This window comes from Rhinolophus hipposideros, assembly GCF_964194185.1.
Source record: "Rhinolophus hipposideros genome assembly, chromosome: 14".
NCBI classification, from domain to species: Eukaryota; Metazoa; Chordata; class Mammalia; order Chiroptera; family Rhinolophidae; genus Rhinolophus; species Rhinolophus hipposideros.
Window position 1 is genome coordinate 63,074,539 of NC_138060.1, and position 12,235 is coordinate 63,086,773.

The following is a 12,235-nucleotide window of genomic DNA, read 5'->3' on the forward strand; positions in this document are numbered from 1 at the left end:
CTGCAGGGGCGTTCCCTGGGCAGGGAGGAAGGGCATATGGGTACAAGGAGCAAATATCCTGAAGGGCCTGCAGCAAAGGGGTCTGCTGGGGCAGAGAGGGGCCCGGCCTGACCCACCTCTCCCAAGCCAGGCTCCCCGCCCAAGTCCCCAACCCAGCCTTGGCCCATCGAGCTCTGGACTCCAGCCTTCTCCTCAGGCTGGCAGTGGCTCCTAGCCTACTCTTGATGCCAGGCTGTCTAACCCTTGGAAGAGAACCAAGTCCCTTGTGGTCATTATTCTCATTTCTTGCCTGTGCAAACAGGGAACCTGAGGATGGATAGTAGGGGAGGCTGGTTCAATGCCACACAGCAAATCAGCAATGGTTGGCCTGGGGGGGTGCCCTGTGCAGGGCGCGGGCACAGTTAAAGCAGCAGCAGCAGGACTCACATTCCCAAGGCCTCCTCTGAGAGGAAGGCCCTTCACCCTGCTTTTTCCTCTTAGATCCATAATTCTTGTCCCCACTGTTCACATGAGAGTGGCCGCCAGGGCTGTGCTGTCTCAGAAAAGAGGCTCCAGGATGAGGGAGACTGCACAGTGAGGGGTGGGGGCGGGTGAGTAGGGACTCATTCTCCAGTGGCCCGGGTTCCACCAGGGATCCCACATGTCCTGGCTAAGACCCATCCTTCTGCGTGGCATGGTGGCTGGCATTCGGGCCATGGAATCAGACAAGCTGGGACCCTTTGCTCACACCATGGGCCCCACCTCGCAGGAGGCTTGAGTCCTGCTGGTCCTTCTCTCACCTTCTCCTCACATGCCACAGAGGTCCAGCCCCATCACCCACCGTGAATGACTGTGCCAGCCTTCTCACTGTCCCCTGTCCTGCGCCCTGCCTCTCAGGCTATGCTCCACTTAGCAGCGAGGGGATCTTTCTAGTGACAACCAGACTCTGTCAGCGCTGGGCTGAAAGCTCTTGAGGGTCTCCCCTGCCCCCTGAACCACTACCCGGCTCTCCCTGGTCTACCCACCCCTGGAGAAGGGGCTGCAACTTCTCTTCTGCCTGCAGAGGGATGGAAGAGCCCAGGGCCGGAGGAGGCGGGGTGTGTGTGGCGGGGCCGATGGCGAGTGTGCAGACACACAGAGGCTAGAGTAGATGACGGTCCCTGGAGGTGTGTGGGGCAGCTCTGGGAGCTGGCTGTCTGAGCACGGCAGGTTCTAGCAGGGGCTGCAGTCCCGTGTTGCCTGCTGTGGCTCATGTGACCCAGCCAGGGACAATGTGACTCATCGTACTTCTGGAGCGTTGCTAATGATGGTCTTTAATGGCCGTGCCTGGGAAGGGATGACCTCACTCAGGCCGCACCCTGATGAAAGGAGGCTGGAGTCAAAGGCAGGCGACTCCTCAATCACTCTGAGACCTGCTTGGGCTTGTTCTGCCTGAGAAGTGAGGGGGCTGTGTGTGTGTGTGTGTGTGTGTGTGTGTGTGTGTGCGCGCTCCCATGCATGTATGTCCGGTGCTTCACAGGGCCAGCGGGAGAAGGCGCCTAGCCTGAAGGGGGAGGCAGGACCTGGGTGGAAAGACTCAGGGCAGCAGCGGTGAGGCTGAACTTCTACCCTGTCGTACTGTATGCCACCGCATCAGAGCCTCGCTTTCCCTGTCTGTACAGGGTCGGGGCGGGGGAGCAGGATGATTCTGGACCTGCCCTGGGCTCTCAGGTCTGCTGGGTACGAGGAGTCAGCGGGGGCCGATCCCAGGAATGCCTCTGGGAGGAGGTGACAGGGCTGTGCCCAGGTGAGGCCCAGAACGAGCAGGGGAAATGTGGCAAAGACCAGACCAGACAACCCCCCCACCCATGTAACCCAGGCTCCTGGGGCACCCAGAGATTAACTTGTTCACATCCTCCCTCTCCTTCCAGACACCTGGCTCCCCCATCAGGCTCTCTGGCTTCTGTTAAGGGCTAGGTGTGGGGGCTGCTGTTCCCGGCCACACCCACGCTGACGCAGAGCGCAGGCCCAATGCAGACAGCGCCGGGGGCAGGCCTGAGTGTGCCAAGCAGCGGTGGCAGCAGGTGCCACCAGGGGCTTGCTGCCCTATTCATAAGAGATGACTCTGTGTCCCCTGTGGGGAAGGTCCTATGGGGTGGCCGCTCCAGAGCAGACCCCCCCTAGGGAAATATGCGTGTCTCTCTGGTCTCCTTGTCCGACCCCCTGCAGGGAGAGTACTCGGCAGAGCCACAGGTTCTTGCTCAGGTCCAGCCTTAGTCACTCTGCGGTTGCACCTGATTCATTAATGAGAAGACTAGTCAAGGGCCCCACTATCCTGCCACCCGGCCTGATGTCACTGCACTTCCCTGGGGCATGTTCCCACTCCTGGGAAGGCCCATCCCACAGGAAATGGCTGCGCAATGAATGTGCCAGTGAGTGAGTGACGAGTGAGTGAATGGGTCAGACCCTCCTCCCAGGAGAATACCAAGAAGTGGCTAAGAAATGGGTAAGAGTGTCTCTGGGAAACGGGCTGAGGTGGAGGCCGAAACAGGGACCCAAAGGGAGGCACAGGGTTAGAAGGGTCAGAAGGAAAGCGATGGGCCTGAGGGCACAGAGACAAAGCAGACTGTGACCCCAGAGAGCAGGTGTCCAGGAGCTCAGGGGACACAGGCTCCAAGGCCCTCGGCCACAGATGGCTTGAGATGGACAGGCCCCTGGGGCCAGTAAAGCAGAAACAAGGTGGGGTAATGGGAGCTTCGACTGACCACGAGACAGACCAGAGGGACCATGAAGTGAGAGCCTGGGACCCAGGGTGGAAGTGAGTCCACAGTAAGCATAACCTAGCCCAAGGTCACAGAACAAGGACCCAAAGTCAGACAGAGCCATTAGCCATGGCCCGGCCCTTTGTTCTCACCAGAAGGGAACCTCAGCTAGCCACAGTGCTGAGGTGCAAATTTCTCCAGATGAGGACACTAAGGGTAAGAGAGGCCACTTGGCCTGGGAAGGGCCCCGTGGGGGTGGCCTCTTTCCTGAGGGCTGCCTTCCTCCATCCTGTGCTTGGGCACGCTGGCACTGCCAGGCACTTCCTCAGCCTGTCAAGGGCCCAGCCCCCAGCCCAGCACCCACGGGCTTCCCCGGCCCTGGATGAAGGCAGTGACAGGGAACAAAGGCCCCGTCGCTGCCTGCTCGGGCTCCCACCCCCTTGCCCGCCCCTGGCACAGAAGGACCGGGGCCCCGAGGAAGCCCGAGAGCAAAAGTAGCTAGCATCCATCCACTCCTTCGCCGACGCTGCGAGAACCCCCACCCCCTCCCGTAGGCCTGCTGGCTACACAGCAGTGTTCCCCCATTCTAAAGATGGGAAGGCTGAGTGACAGGGGTGAGGAGCTGGCAGCCACACAGCTGGGATTCGAACCCAGAACACTTTGCTTACAGAACCTGCCCGCTATCCCTCGCCATATGCATGAAGGTGTGACTTGTTGGTCAGAGGTCACTCCGGGCAGAGATGGGGCAGGGACAGAGAAGGCAGAGCCTGGACAGCTCAGCTGGGAGAGTCCTTGGAAAGGCGCTAAGTTGCCCGAACCCTTCCAGCCCACCCACTTACCTACCCGGCTGTTCAGGGCCAGTCCAGTGCTGGTCACAGTGGAAGGAATAAAGCCAGGTGAAAGGAAGAGAGGGAGAAACCAAGTCAGCACCCAGGCCTCTAGTCCCCAATGGGGCTGTCAATCCAGCCAGAGGCAAAGGAAACCTCAGCCCTTCCCATCTGTAACACGGGGCTGTGTTGTCCCCTGGGGGCCACTCCCCCAGGCCATGGCCACCTCCCTTCTCTAGGCCCCTTTCCTGCTCCCTGCTCTTGCCCACAGCCTGTCCTTGAGCCCCCAGAAGGGACTCCATGGATGTTGATTTCTCCCTGCAGGTCAAGGCCAGGAAATGATCACAGAAAGCACTGGGTATCTGGGTGTGATCCGCCCTACTTTACAGTGGTGGAAACTGAGGCTCAGGAACCTGTCAGAGGCCACCCAGCTCCAAAGGGGCAAAACAGGGCTGACCCATCCCTGGCCAAGTTTCATGTTCCACTGGTGTCCCAGGGTCTGTGGGGGCAGGGGGACAGGGTGATAAATGGACACCCCACCATCCCAGCCGCAGGAGCAGCTCTATCCCCTGCAGCCCCAGGGCCCCTGGACAGCGTCCAAGCAGACAGCTCAGCGATTCAGGGTGAGCAAGGGCTCAGCTGTGGGACCTTGGGCCATGAAACCTCTCTAAGCTTCCATCTCCTGTCAACCAGTCAGCAAAGGCCAACAGGGAAAGCTGATGCCCCTGTCTGCCAGCACCCCAGGGCTGGGGAAATGCCCACACCCAGCTTCTCCCAGAGGCCTGGCTGCTCCCTCAGCTATGGGCACCTCTGAGGGGTCAAAGCAAGTACCACGCAGACTCTGGCCACTGCCTCTCACAGGGCAGGCGCTGGGATGCCAGCCAGTGTCCCTTCTTGCCTCCCCCAGCCCTTGCCCTTATCAGACACAACTCATTTTAAAGAAAAAATAATATTTATTTGCAATATAAACAAAGTCCCGTTGCTGGTTCGGGATATATATATATATGTGTGTGTGTGTGTGTATATATGTAGGGTCACAAATTTTCCTTCATAAGATCATAAAGCAAAACTGGCCACCCTCTTGGCATACCCTCATTTACACAAATCTGATGCATCTTTCTGGGTTTTTATTTTTAAAAGTAAAAAAGAGAGAAAGAGAACCATGTACAGCATGGAAGCTTTTTGTCAATTTCTCGACTGTGGCAAGATTTTAATCCGCTGCCTTAAAGAATCCCTGAAAACAACCCCTGTGAGGTAAGATGCAGTGGGGGCAGAGGGCTGTGGCCTCGCTCACATGCCGAGCACTGGCTTGCTCGGGGACCGGCCCGCCCGCTCCCCCTGCTCGGCCCCCATGCAGTCCTGACACCTGGTAGAACTGAGGTTGGAGAAGGAACACAACTGGAGGAGGATAACGGAATCCGTGGCATTGTTCTCTGGATGCGGGGGTGGGGGTTGCGGACAGAGCCTTACATCCCTTTCACTTGTCCATGCTTGCCCCCTGTGCCTGCCCCGGGACTGAAATGGGTACGGTTTCCTGGTAGTAGAAGGCATGGGCAAGACGAGCGCTAGGCAGGCTTCCACGGGGACAAGCGGGCTGGGGGTGGCAGCTGAACCAAAGCAACAGCCAGGGTGAGGGACAGAACCAGGAAGCAAGGCTGGGCCCCCACCACCGAAGATTCCCCCAGCCCCTGGGCCTCCACTCTCAGTTATAAACGGAGAGAGAAAAAGAGACAGAAGCAGTGAGTCTGTGTAGAAAAGGGTCAGGGCCCAGGCCCTCCTAGGGGCCGAGCCCAGAGGGCTAACACAACTGCTTGGCAGTCCCCCGTGGCCCCACCTCCAGCAGGGCCTCCTGTCTCCTACCTTGGGAAGTCTGCAGGGACCACCAGAGGGGCAGTTGGGAGGGCAGAGACTGCAAAGGCCACCTGTCCAGCTGACCATGACAACTTGCAGTGGCCATCACAGGCCCATGCAGAGCCATGCTGGGCTGGGCCAAGGTGGGAGATGTGGGCTGATGGGGGCCGACGCTGAGAGCAGCAAACCACTGCTTCAGGAAGGGCCTGCTGCAGAAACGGAGGCTTCACACATGTGCAAAACGCATTTGGTCAAGATCAACATGGGGTTTGTCTTTTCCATTAAAAAAAACAAAGAAAGAAAACAAAAGACCTATAATTGCTTTTGAAATAGGAAGAAAAAGAAAACTGAGAACACCTCTCTCTCTCTCTCTCTCTCTCCCTCTCTCTCTCTCTCAGAATCAAGAAAGGGATGAAATACTGGTTTATACAATCCACTGTTGCGTGTAGCCTGAAAATAACACTTTTCATTTAAAAAAGAACAATCAGAATGTGAACACTGCTCCAGGGAGCTTGGATTTACCTGCCGAAAGTAAAACGTAAACTCAGGTCCGTGGATGTCTTTAAAAAACAGCCAAACTGACTGGGCCTCAGCAGAATGGAGTGTCCTGGGCCAAGGATGAGGTTCCATTGGACCCCCCGCAGCCGTGTCTGAGCGCCGGCGGCCTCTCCAGAAAGTCCTGCAGACGGAGGCCTTGCTGTGGGCTCTGCCCACCCAGGATGGTAAGGGCAGCTTGGCCACTTGTCAGCCTGGATCCAGGCGGTGTCCAGGTCCCTCAGGACAGACACAGCAGCACGGGCTCACCCACGCAGCCCTGTGGAGGGTGGGGGAGGAGCCAGCACCCAGCCCACCGGTGCCCATGGCCTCACGTGGACTCCAGGGTGTTGAGTGGGAACAGGTTGTGGTTGGTGGGCGTGGAGAAGTAGAGCTGCTCGCTGGGGGTGTGGTTGTCGCACGGGCTGCTCAGCCCCAGCGTCCGCTCAAAGTCCAGCAGCTGCCCCATAAAGTTGAAATTGGGTGAGATGTTGGACTTTTTCCTCTTGACAAAGTCATAGGCGTCATTGAGTGACAGGTTCATCTTCTGCATCAGGTAGGCCACGGTCACCGTCACCGAGCGGCTGATGCCGGCCAGGCAGTGCACCAGGACACCACACTTCTTGGAGCGGGCCTCGTCTGAAACACACAGGCACGCGTCAGGGAGGCGCCTCCTCCCAGGAGCCAGCATGCAGGGCTGGCGCACAGAGGGCGGCATGGTCACGGGCTGGCTGGTGCCTGACTCTGGAGGGACCTGGTGCAGTCCCACATGGGTGAGACCGCAACTGGGGGCAGAGGTCAAGAGCATGACTGTGGGGAGGGCTCTGCCACTCGTTACCGCCAAGCCACTGGACATCCCTGTGCCTCAGTTCACTTATCTATAAAATGGGCCCCCGTATTAACAGTGCTCTTGTAAGGACCTGAGCCAAGTGACAGCCCCACAAATGCTACTGACTGACGACATAATCACTGCTAGTGCTGCGACAGTGCTGAGGGTGTCACCTGGACCCTCTCGGGTGCTCGGCACCATGGCTAGTAAGCTAATGTTATAAATGCGGAAACGGGCACAGAGACAAAGTGAACAGCCCAAGGCCACATACAGGTTACTTCTAATTTGTCATCCCCACCGCTGCCAGCCCATGACCTGGGGGTGGGGACTGAGCTCGTTCTCCTGGGCACCCACGGGCACCCCCCCAAGAGCCTCCTGGGAAACAGGCCTTTGGGAGGCCCCTCCACAAGGGAATAGGGGCCCAGCCAGTCCTCATCCTCAGGGCCTTAGCTCTGTTCCTAAATAGCCAGGTACTAGGATGAGGGCCATGCCTGAGGTTTCACAAGTGGGATTTGATTAAGTAGGACCCCCACCCCACTTATTATATGCCACCCCAGCAGGCCCATGTGCCAGTGACATCTCCCACAACCAACCAAGGTCTTTCAACCCTCCCCTCCACCCCTCCCAGCTTCCCCCAGTGCCACTCTCAGACTCCTTTGCCTCGCACACAGTAGGAGCTCAAATACCGGCTGAGCCACTGAACAACTCAGTCCTGTAATCTGTCCTCCCCTGGACCCCAGGGCAGCTGCCTCTTTGTGCCTCAGCTGTGCCAGGGACATAGGTAAACAAGAGGCAGCCCTACGGCCCCCAAGCTCCCCACCTCCCTGACTCCGAGCCCATTGGGAACCAGCGCACAGTTGGCACTCAGTCTACGAACTCCTACAAGACGACCCATAGGGTCACAGACTGTTCCCCAGCCGGTGCTCACCGCATCGGGCCTGGCAGAGCTCCTCCTCCCACCCCTACCCCCTGGGAGGGTACCCAGGGCTAAGCATGCAGTCGGTGCTCAGTCCAGACTTGGGACTGAGTGGGGACAAGACCAGCACGGGAAGAGACAGATGCTGTGGCTTTGTGTCGAACCCTGTGGTCTGACCTTGAGATTTGGGGCAGAAGGAGGTGATGGACACAAGTCTCCAGTGGTGACACACCAGGATATGGGGACCGCCTGGCCCCCAAACCCACTTCCAGGTGATCCAACGTGAAACTGCTCCCGCTGCCTTTATTTTTAGCCCTTTCAGGGTGTGGCTGAGCTGTGGGGGTGCTGGTGCTGGGTCCTGGCCCACTGCAGCCTATGAGATGCTGGGGCCTCAATTCCTTCCCTCGTCAGATGGGGAATATGGTTCCCCGCTACCTTTATACCCCCCCTGTCCCCCTTCCCAGATGTAGAGGGGCCCTCAAGAAGGATAAAGGCGCCCACAAACCAGGCTCAGGCCTGAGGAATCTGGGGTCCCCTCAACTCCCCTCCCTAGTCGAGGGGCAGCACAGAAGCTGAGGCCGCACCACAGCCCCTGGGCCCTGTCCTCCTGGGCAGAGCTGGAAGCCCCGCAGGCCCAGTCACAGCCCCTCCCCCAGGCCCCAGCTTCCTTCCTTCCTCCCAGCCAGGCACCTAGTTTTGGTTCCCAGTAAGCGGATGAGATGGGGGAGCCTCCCACTTCCTGTTATTAAAGCTGGCCCAGCCCAGCGGACACCAAAACGCCCTCCACTGGACACAGCGGCCAGTTGGAGAAGACGGCCCTGGCTACCTCCTCCCTGCCACCGAAAGCTGGGCAAAAACACTGGGTCACCAGGCTCAGGGAACTCAAGGTTTCCATTCACCCTGATCTTGTGTCTCTTTCCAGCACCCTGGGAGAGAGGGGAGGCCACGGAAGATGACCTGTGGTCACCGGCCTCCAGCTGGCCGAGGAGGAAGCAGGAGGGGCGGTCAGAGATAAGGCGACTCACGGAGCCCAAGTCAACGGAGGCTGGGGCCGTCGGGGGCTCAGAGGGCTCTACGACAGCAGAACAGGCCTTCCTCAGTCTCCCCCCCCCACACACATTCTCTCTACAACCCCTGTTCTCCAAGCAAGCCCCCCAGGCTGCCGGGAGCACCTGGGTCCCACATTCCAACAGCTGCTCGTTTTGGGGAGGCCTTTAGCTCCAGACTACCCTTCGGCCCCCTCAGGTACACAGCGAAGCCCAAAAGGCACCATGACAGGCCCACTCTGGAGAGACACATGTGCCGACGTGTGACACGGAGCCGGCGAGACCCGTGGGAGGCCTGAGAGCTGCGATGTTTCAGCTTGCTCAGCCTGAAACAGCAAAGCCAGAGAATCCCAAGCAGCACGGTAGAGGCCATGAGGTGCCGACAGCTGCAGGGAGCCCAGGGCTCAGGGGACTGCTCTGGCCCTGAGGGCTTCGGTGACTCACAGCAGGTATGGGTACACCCATGGGCGCATGCTGGCACTCGCAGGGCACACACAGGCCTTGACAGGCCCAGAGCTACCTAGTCAGGCGCAGGTGACACCCAGAGTGCGGTACACACCTTGACACGCCTGCCTGCCCTCCCTGCCCAGGGCACAGCAACACCTACCGATGAAGCTGATGGCCTCGGGGAAGAACTGGGAGAGGTTCTGGCTCCAGTGGTCGGAGATGGGGATTTGCTTGTAGGTGAACTCGCCGCCGTGCTCGAAGGCGTTGGGCAGGTTGGGCGTGACGTTGAGGATGTACTTGATGCCGTACTTGCCGAGCACGTCCAGGTTGGTGGAGTCCTTGGCACAGCCGAGGTAGAGGTAGGGCAGGATCTGGACAGGGAAGGCCGGTTGGCTCGATGGCACAGGGCTGCCGTCCGACTCGGTGGCACTGCTGGGCAGCTCTCGGTCTGACTCACCGTCCGAGCAGTCCGAGCTGATACGGAGGCCCCCCAGGCCCAGCACTGAGGTGGGTGGCGAGCCGCTGGGTGAGGACGAGCTGTCCACGTTGGTCTCGCAGTGCTCGGAGTACTCTGTCTGGAACTTGTTGAAACCACCTGTGGCCAGGGCGAGATAGGGTCTGGGTCAGAGACTGTTGGTGTCACGGGCCAGTGGCCCCAGGCCAAAGGGTTGCACGAGACCATGATGGCCCCGGCGCCCCACGTCAAGCAGCATAACACCAATAACGGCCAACATAGGCTGTGCCAAATATGGTATACGTGTACCTTCTCCTGTTTTCTCCATATCTACCCTATGACCCACTTCACAGATGAGGAAACTGAGGCCCCAGGAGGTAAAGTAACATGTCTAAGCTCCATACCCTACTCATAAGGCTTCAAGGCTCCAGCCATACCACTAGTTTTAGGGCACTTGAGGACAGGCCCTAGCTCACGCCTCTTCTACAGCTCCCATGTGCACCTAGCACCCATGGGTGCCCAATAATTGCTAAGTGCTAAAGAAAAGCAGACAACACCATCTCAGGCCAGCACCTGTGGGTCTGCAAACCCCTCTTATAGATGAGACTGCAGAAGCCAGAGCTGTGTCTGGGTCAAAGGCAGAGAGGGCTCCGGCCTCCTGACCTGGAGTCCAGAGCCTGCACCCCACCCCCAACCAGTCAGGGAGGATAGTGTGAAGGTACTGGCTGGCCCTTTCCCCCAGCAGGCACAGGTCTATAAAAGGGGTCCTAGCCGCCTCTCCAGAACTCCCCCTTAAAACACAACATCCCCCAGCCTTGGACCCACAGAGGGGGTGAACCGCTGGGGGCTTTACAGGGATTAGAAATGGGGAGCGCCTTGCTGCTAAGCATGGGCCCTGCGCCCGAGGGTGCTGCAGGCCTCCTCTCCCCTCCCCGCCTGCCCGCCCCACTGCCAGCGAGAGGCCATTTTGGAATGTTAATTGGAAACACCGGCTGCAGCCACTCGCGCCCCCCCCCCCCCAGCGCTGCCTCCCCCTTCCACAAGCTCTGAGGCGGCATGCTGGGGACTGGGGGCCCTGGAAAGCCAGGGCTGGGGCAAGGGACACTGCTTACAGCCGCGCCCCAAGCGCCTCCAAGAGGCAGTGATCCCCAAGCAGCACGACCCATGCAATAATGCCTGGAGTCCCCCAACCCCAATGGTCCCTATGCTCTGGGAGCCCGCATGGTGCTGAAAAAGGCTCCTGCCTTGTCCCTGGAAGTCCAGGGACACACATTCCAAGCTGGAGGAGCTAGACTTGGGTGCCCTGTAGCCTTTGGGGGCCCCAGGAGGGGCCCCTCCCTACTTTGAGGGGCTCAGCTGGAACCTGGACGCTGCCATGGCCCCAATAACAGTTAAAAAGGCAAGCCCAAGCAGGGAAGTTTGTTCAGCCCACTCGAATCGTGCCGAGAAAGGGCTGCAAAGGGGCCCCCACGCCAGTCCAAACCCGCACGGCCGGGGCCGGGCTCCCGCGAGGGGCGGATGCGGGCCGGGGGCGACGTGGCGCCAGCGGGGCAGGCTGAGCGCTGGGAGAGAAAGTAGCCTCCGGCGGGGGCGTCAGGGAGTCGCTCTAGAGCCCTAACCCCGGACCGGGTCGCGGTGCTGCCCTCACCTTGGAGGTAGTAGGCCTGGCAGCCGTCGTCGCGCAGCTTTTGCAAGAGCAGGCCAAGCACCGAGGCGGGTGCGCCGGGCTCTGGCTGCCACTCGGCCGTGGCCTCGTCGTAGAGCAGCACGGTGGCCGCTTTGCAACGCGTGGCGAAGCGCTCCTTGTCGGCGTGGTTGGGGATGATGGAGCGGATAGGCAGGTTGCCCTTGCGCAGGCGGCGCAGCATGAGGCCCGGGATGGCCAGGTTGATGGCCGTCTCGATGTGCGACGACTCGAAGAGCTCGTGCGGCCGGCAGTCGAGCAGCAGCAGGGACGCGCCGCCGCGCGCTTCCAACTCCTCCTGTAGCCACTCGGCGCTCTTGCAAGGCATGGCCCCCGCACCCGTCACCGCTCCCGCCCCGGTGCCCGCGCCGGACCCCGCACCGGTCTCCAACCCCGCCCCGGTTCCCGCAGCCGCCGACGCCCCCGAGGCCGACATGGGCGCCCGCACTGGGGGGCCGCGGAGCTGGTTTTTCATGGGGAGCGCGGGTGGCCCGGGGCCGGGGCCGGGCAGCCCTGACCAGGGACCGCGCCCGGGCCGCGCGGGCCCCAGCCGCGTCTCTGGGCGCCCGCCTCCCGCCGAGCTGCGCGCCCGCCGCCCCGGCCTCCCGGCCTCCGTCCCGCCCGGCCCTCCGCGCGCGCCGCGGCCTGACAGCCCCAATTAAACGGCGGCACCCGAGGCCGCGCGCCGAAGCGTCCTCCGGGGGCGGGGCTGCGGGGCCGGCTCCCGGCCTTAAAGGCGCCGCGCCGCCACCGCTCCTCCCCACTGGGTACGCCGACGCGCTCGCGGCCGGGTGCGCCGAGACCTGCGCCTGGGCCCTCGCCCCGCCTCAGCGCCGCGGCTCTTTCCTTGCGCGGATCTGGGTACACCCCACTTAGGGGGCCCGATCAAGACGCCCTCCTGGGTCCGGGAGACCCGCGCTCCCAGTT

The 12,235-nt window shown here is 60.7% G+C and overlaps 1 protein-coding gene across 1 annotated transcript; it reads right to left on the reverse strand.

The window, feature by feature from the left end:
- Positions 1 to 4,486: 4,486 nt before the first annotated feature.
- Positions 4,487 to 11,947, reverse strand: DUSP7 (dual specificity phosphatase 7). Its single transcript, XM_081071923.1, has 3 exons — positions 11,273 to 11,947; positions 9,331 to 9,765; positions 4,487 to 6,571 (listed from the first exon to the last, which is right to left on the reverse strand). Exons 1-3 carry the CDS (start codon positions 11,781 to 11,783, stop codon positions 6,264 to 6,266), a joined length of 1,254 nt encoding a protein of 417 aa, XP_080928049.1. The 5' UTR covers positions 11,784 to 11,947; the 3' UTR covers positions 4,487 to 6,263.
- Between the last annotated feature and the right edge of the window lie 288 nt (positions 11,948 to 12,235).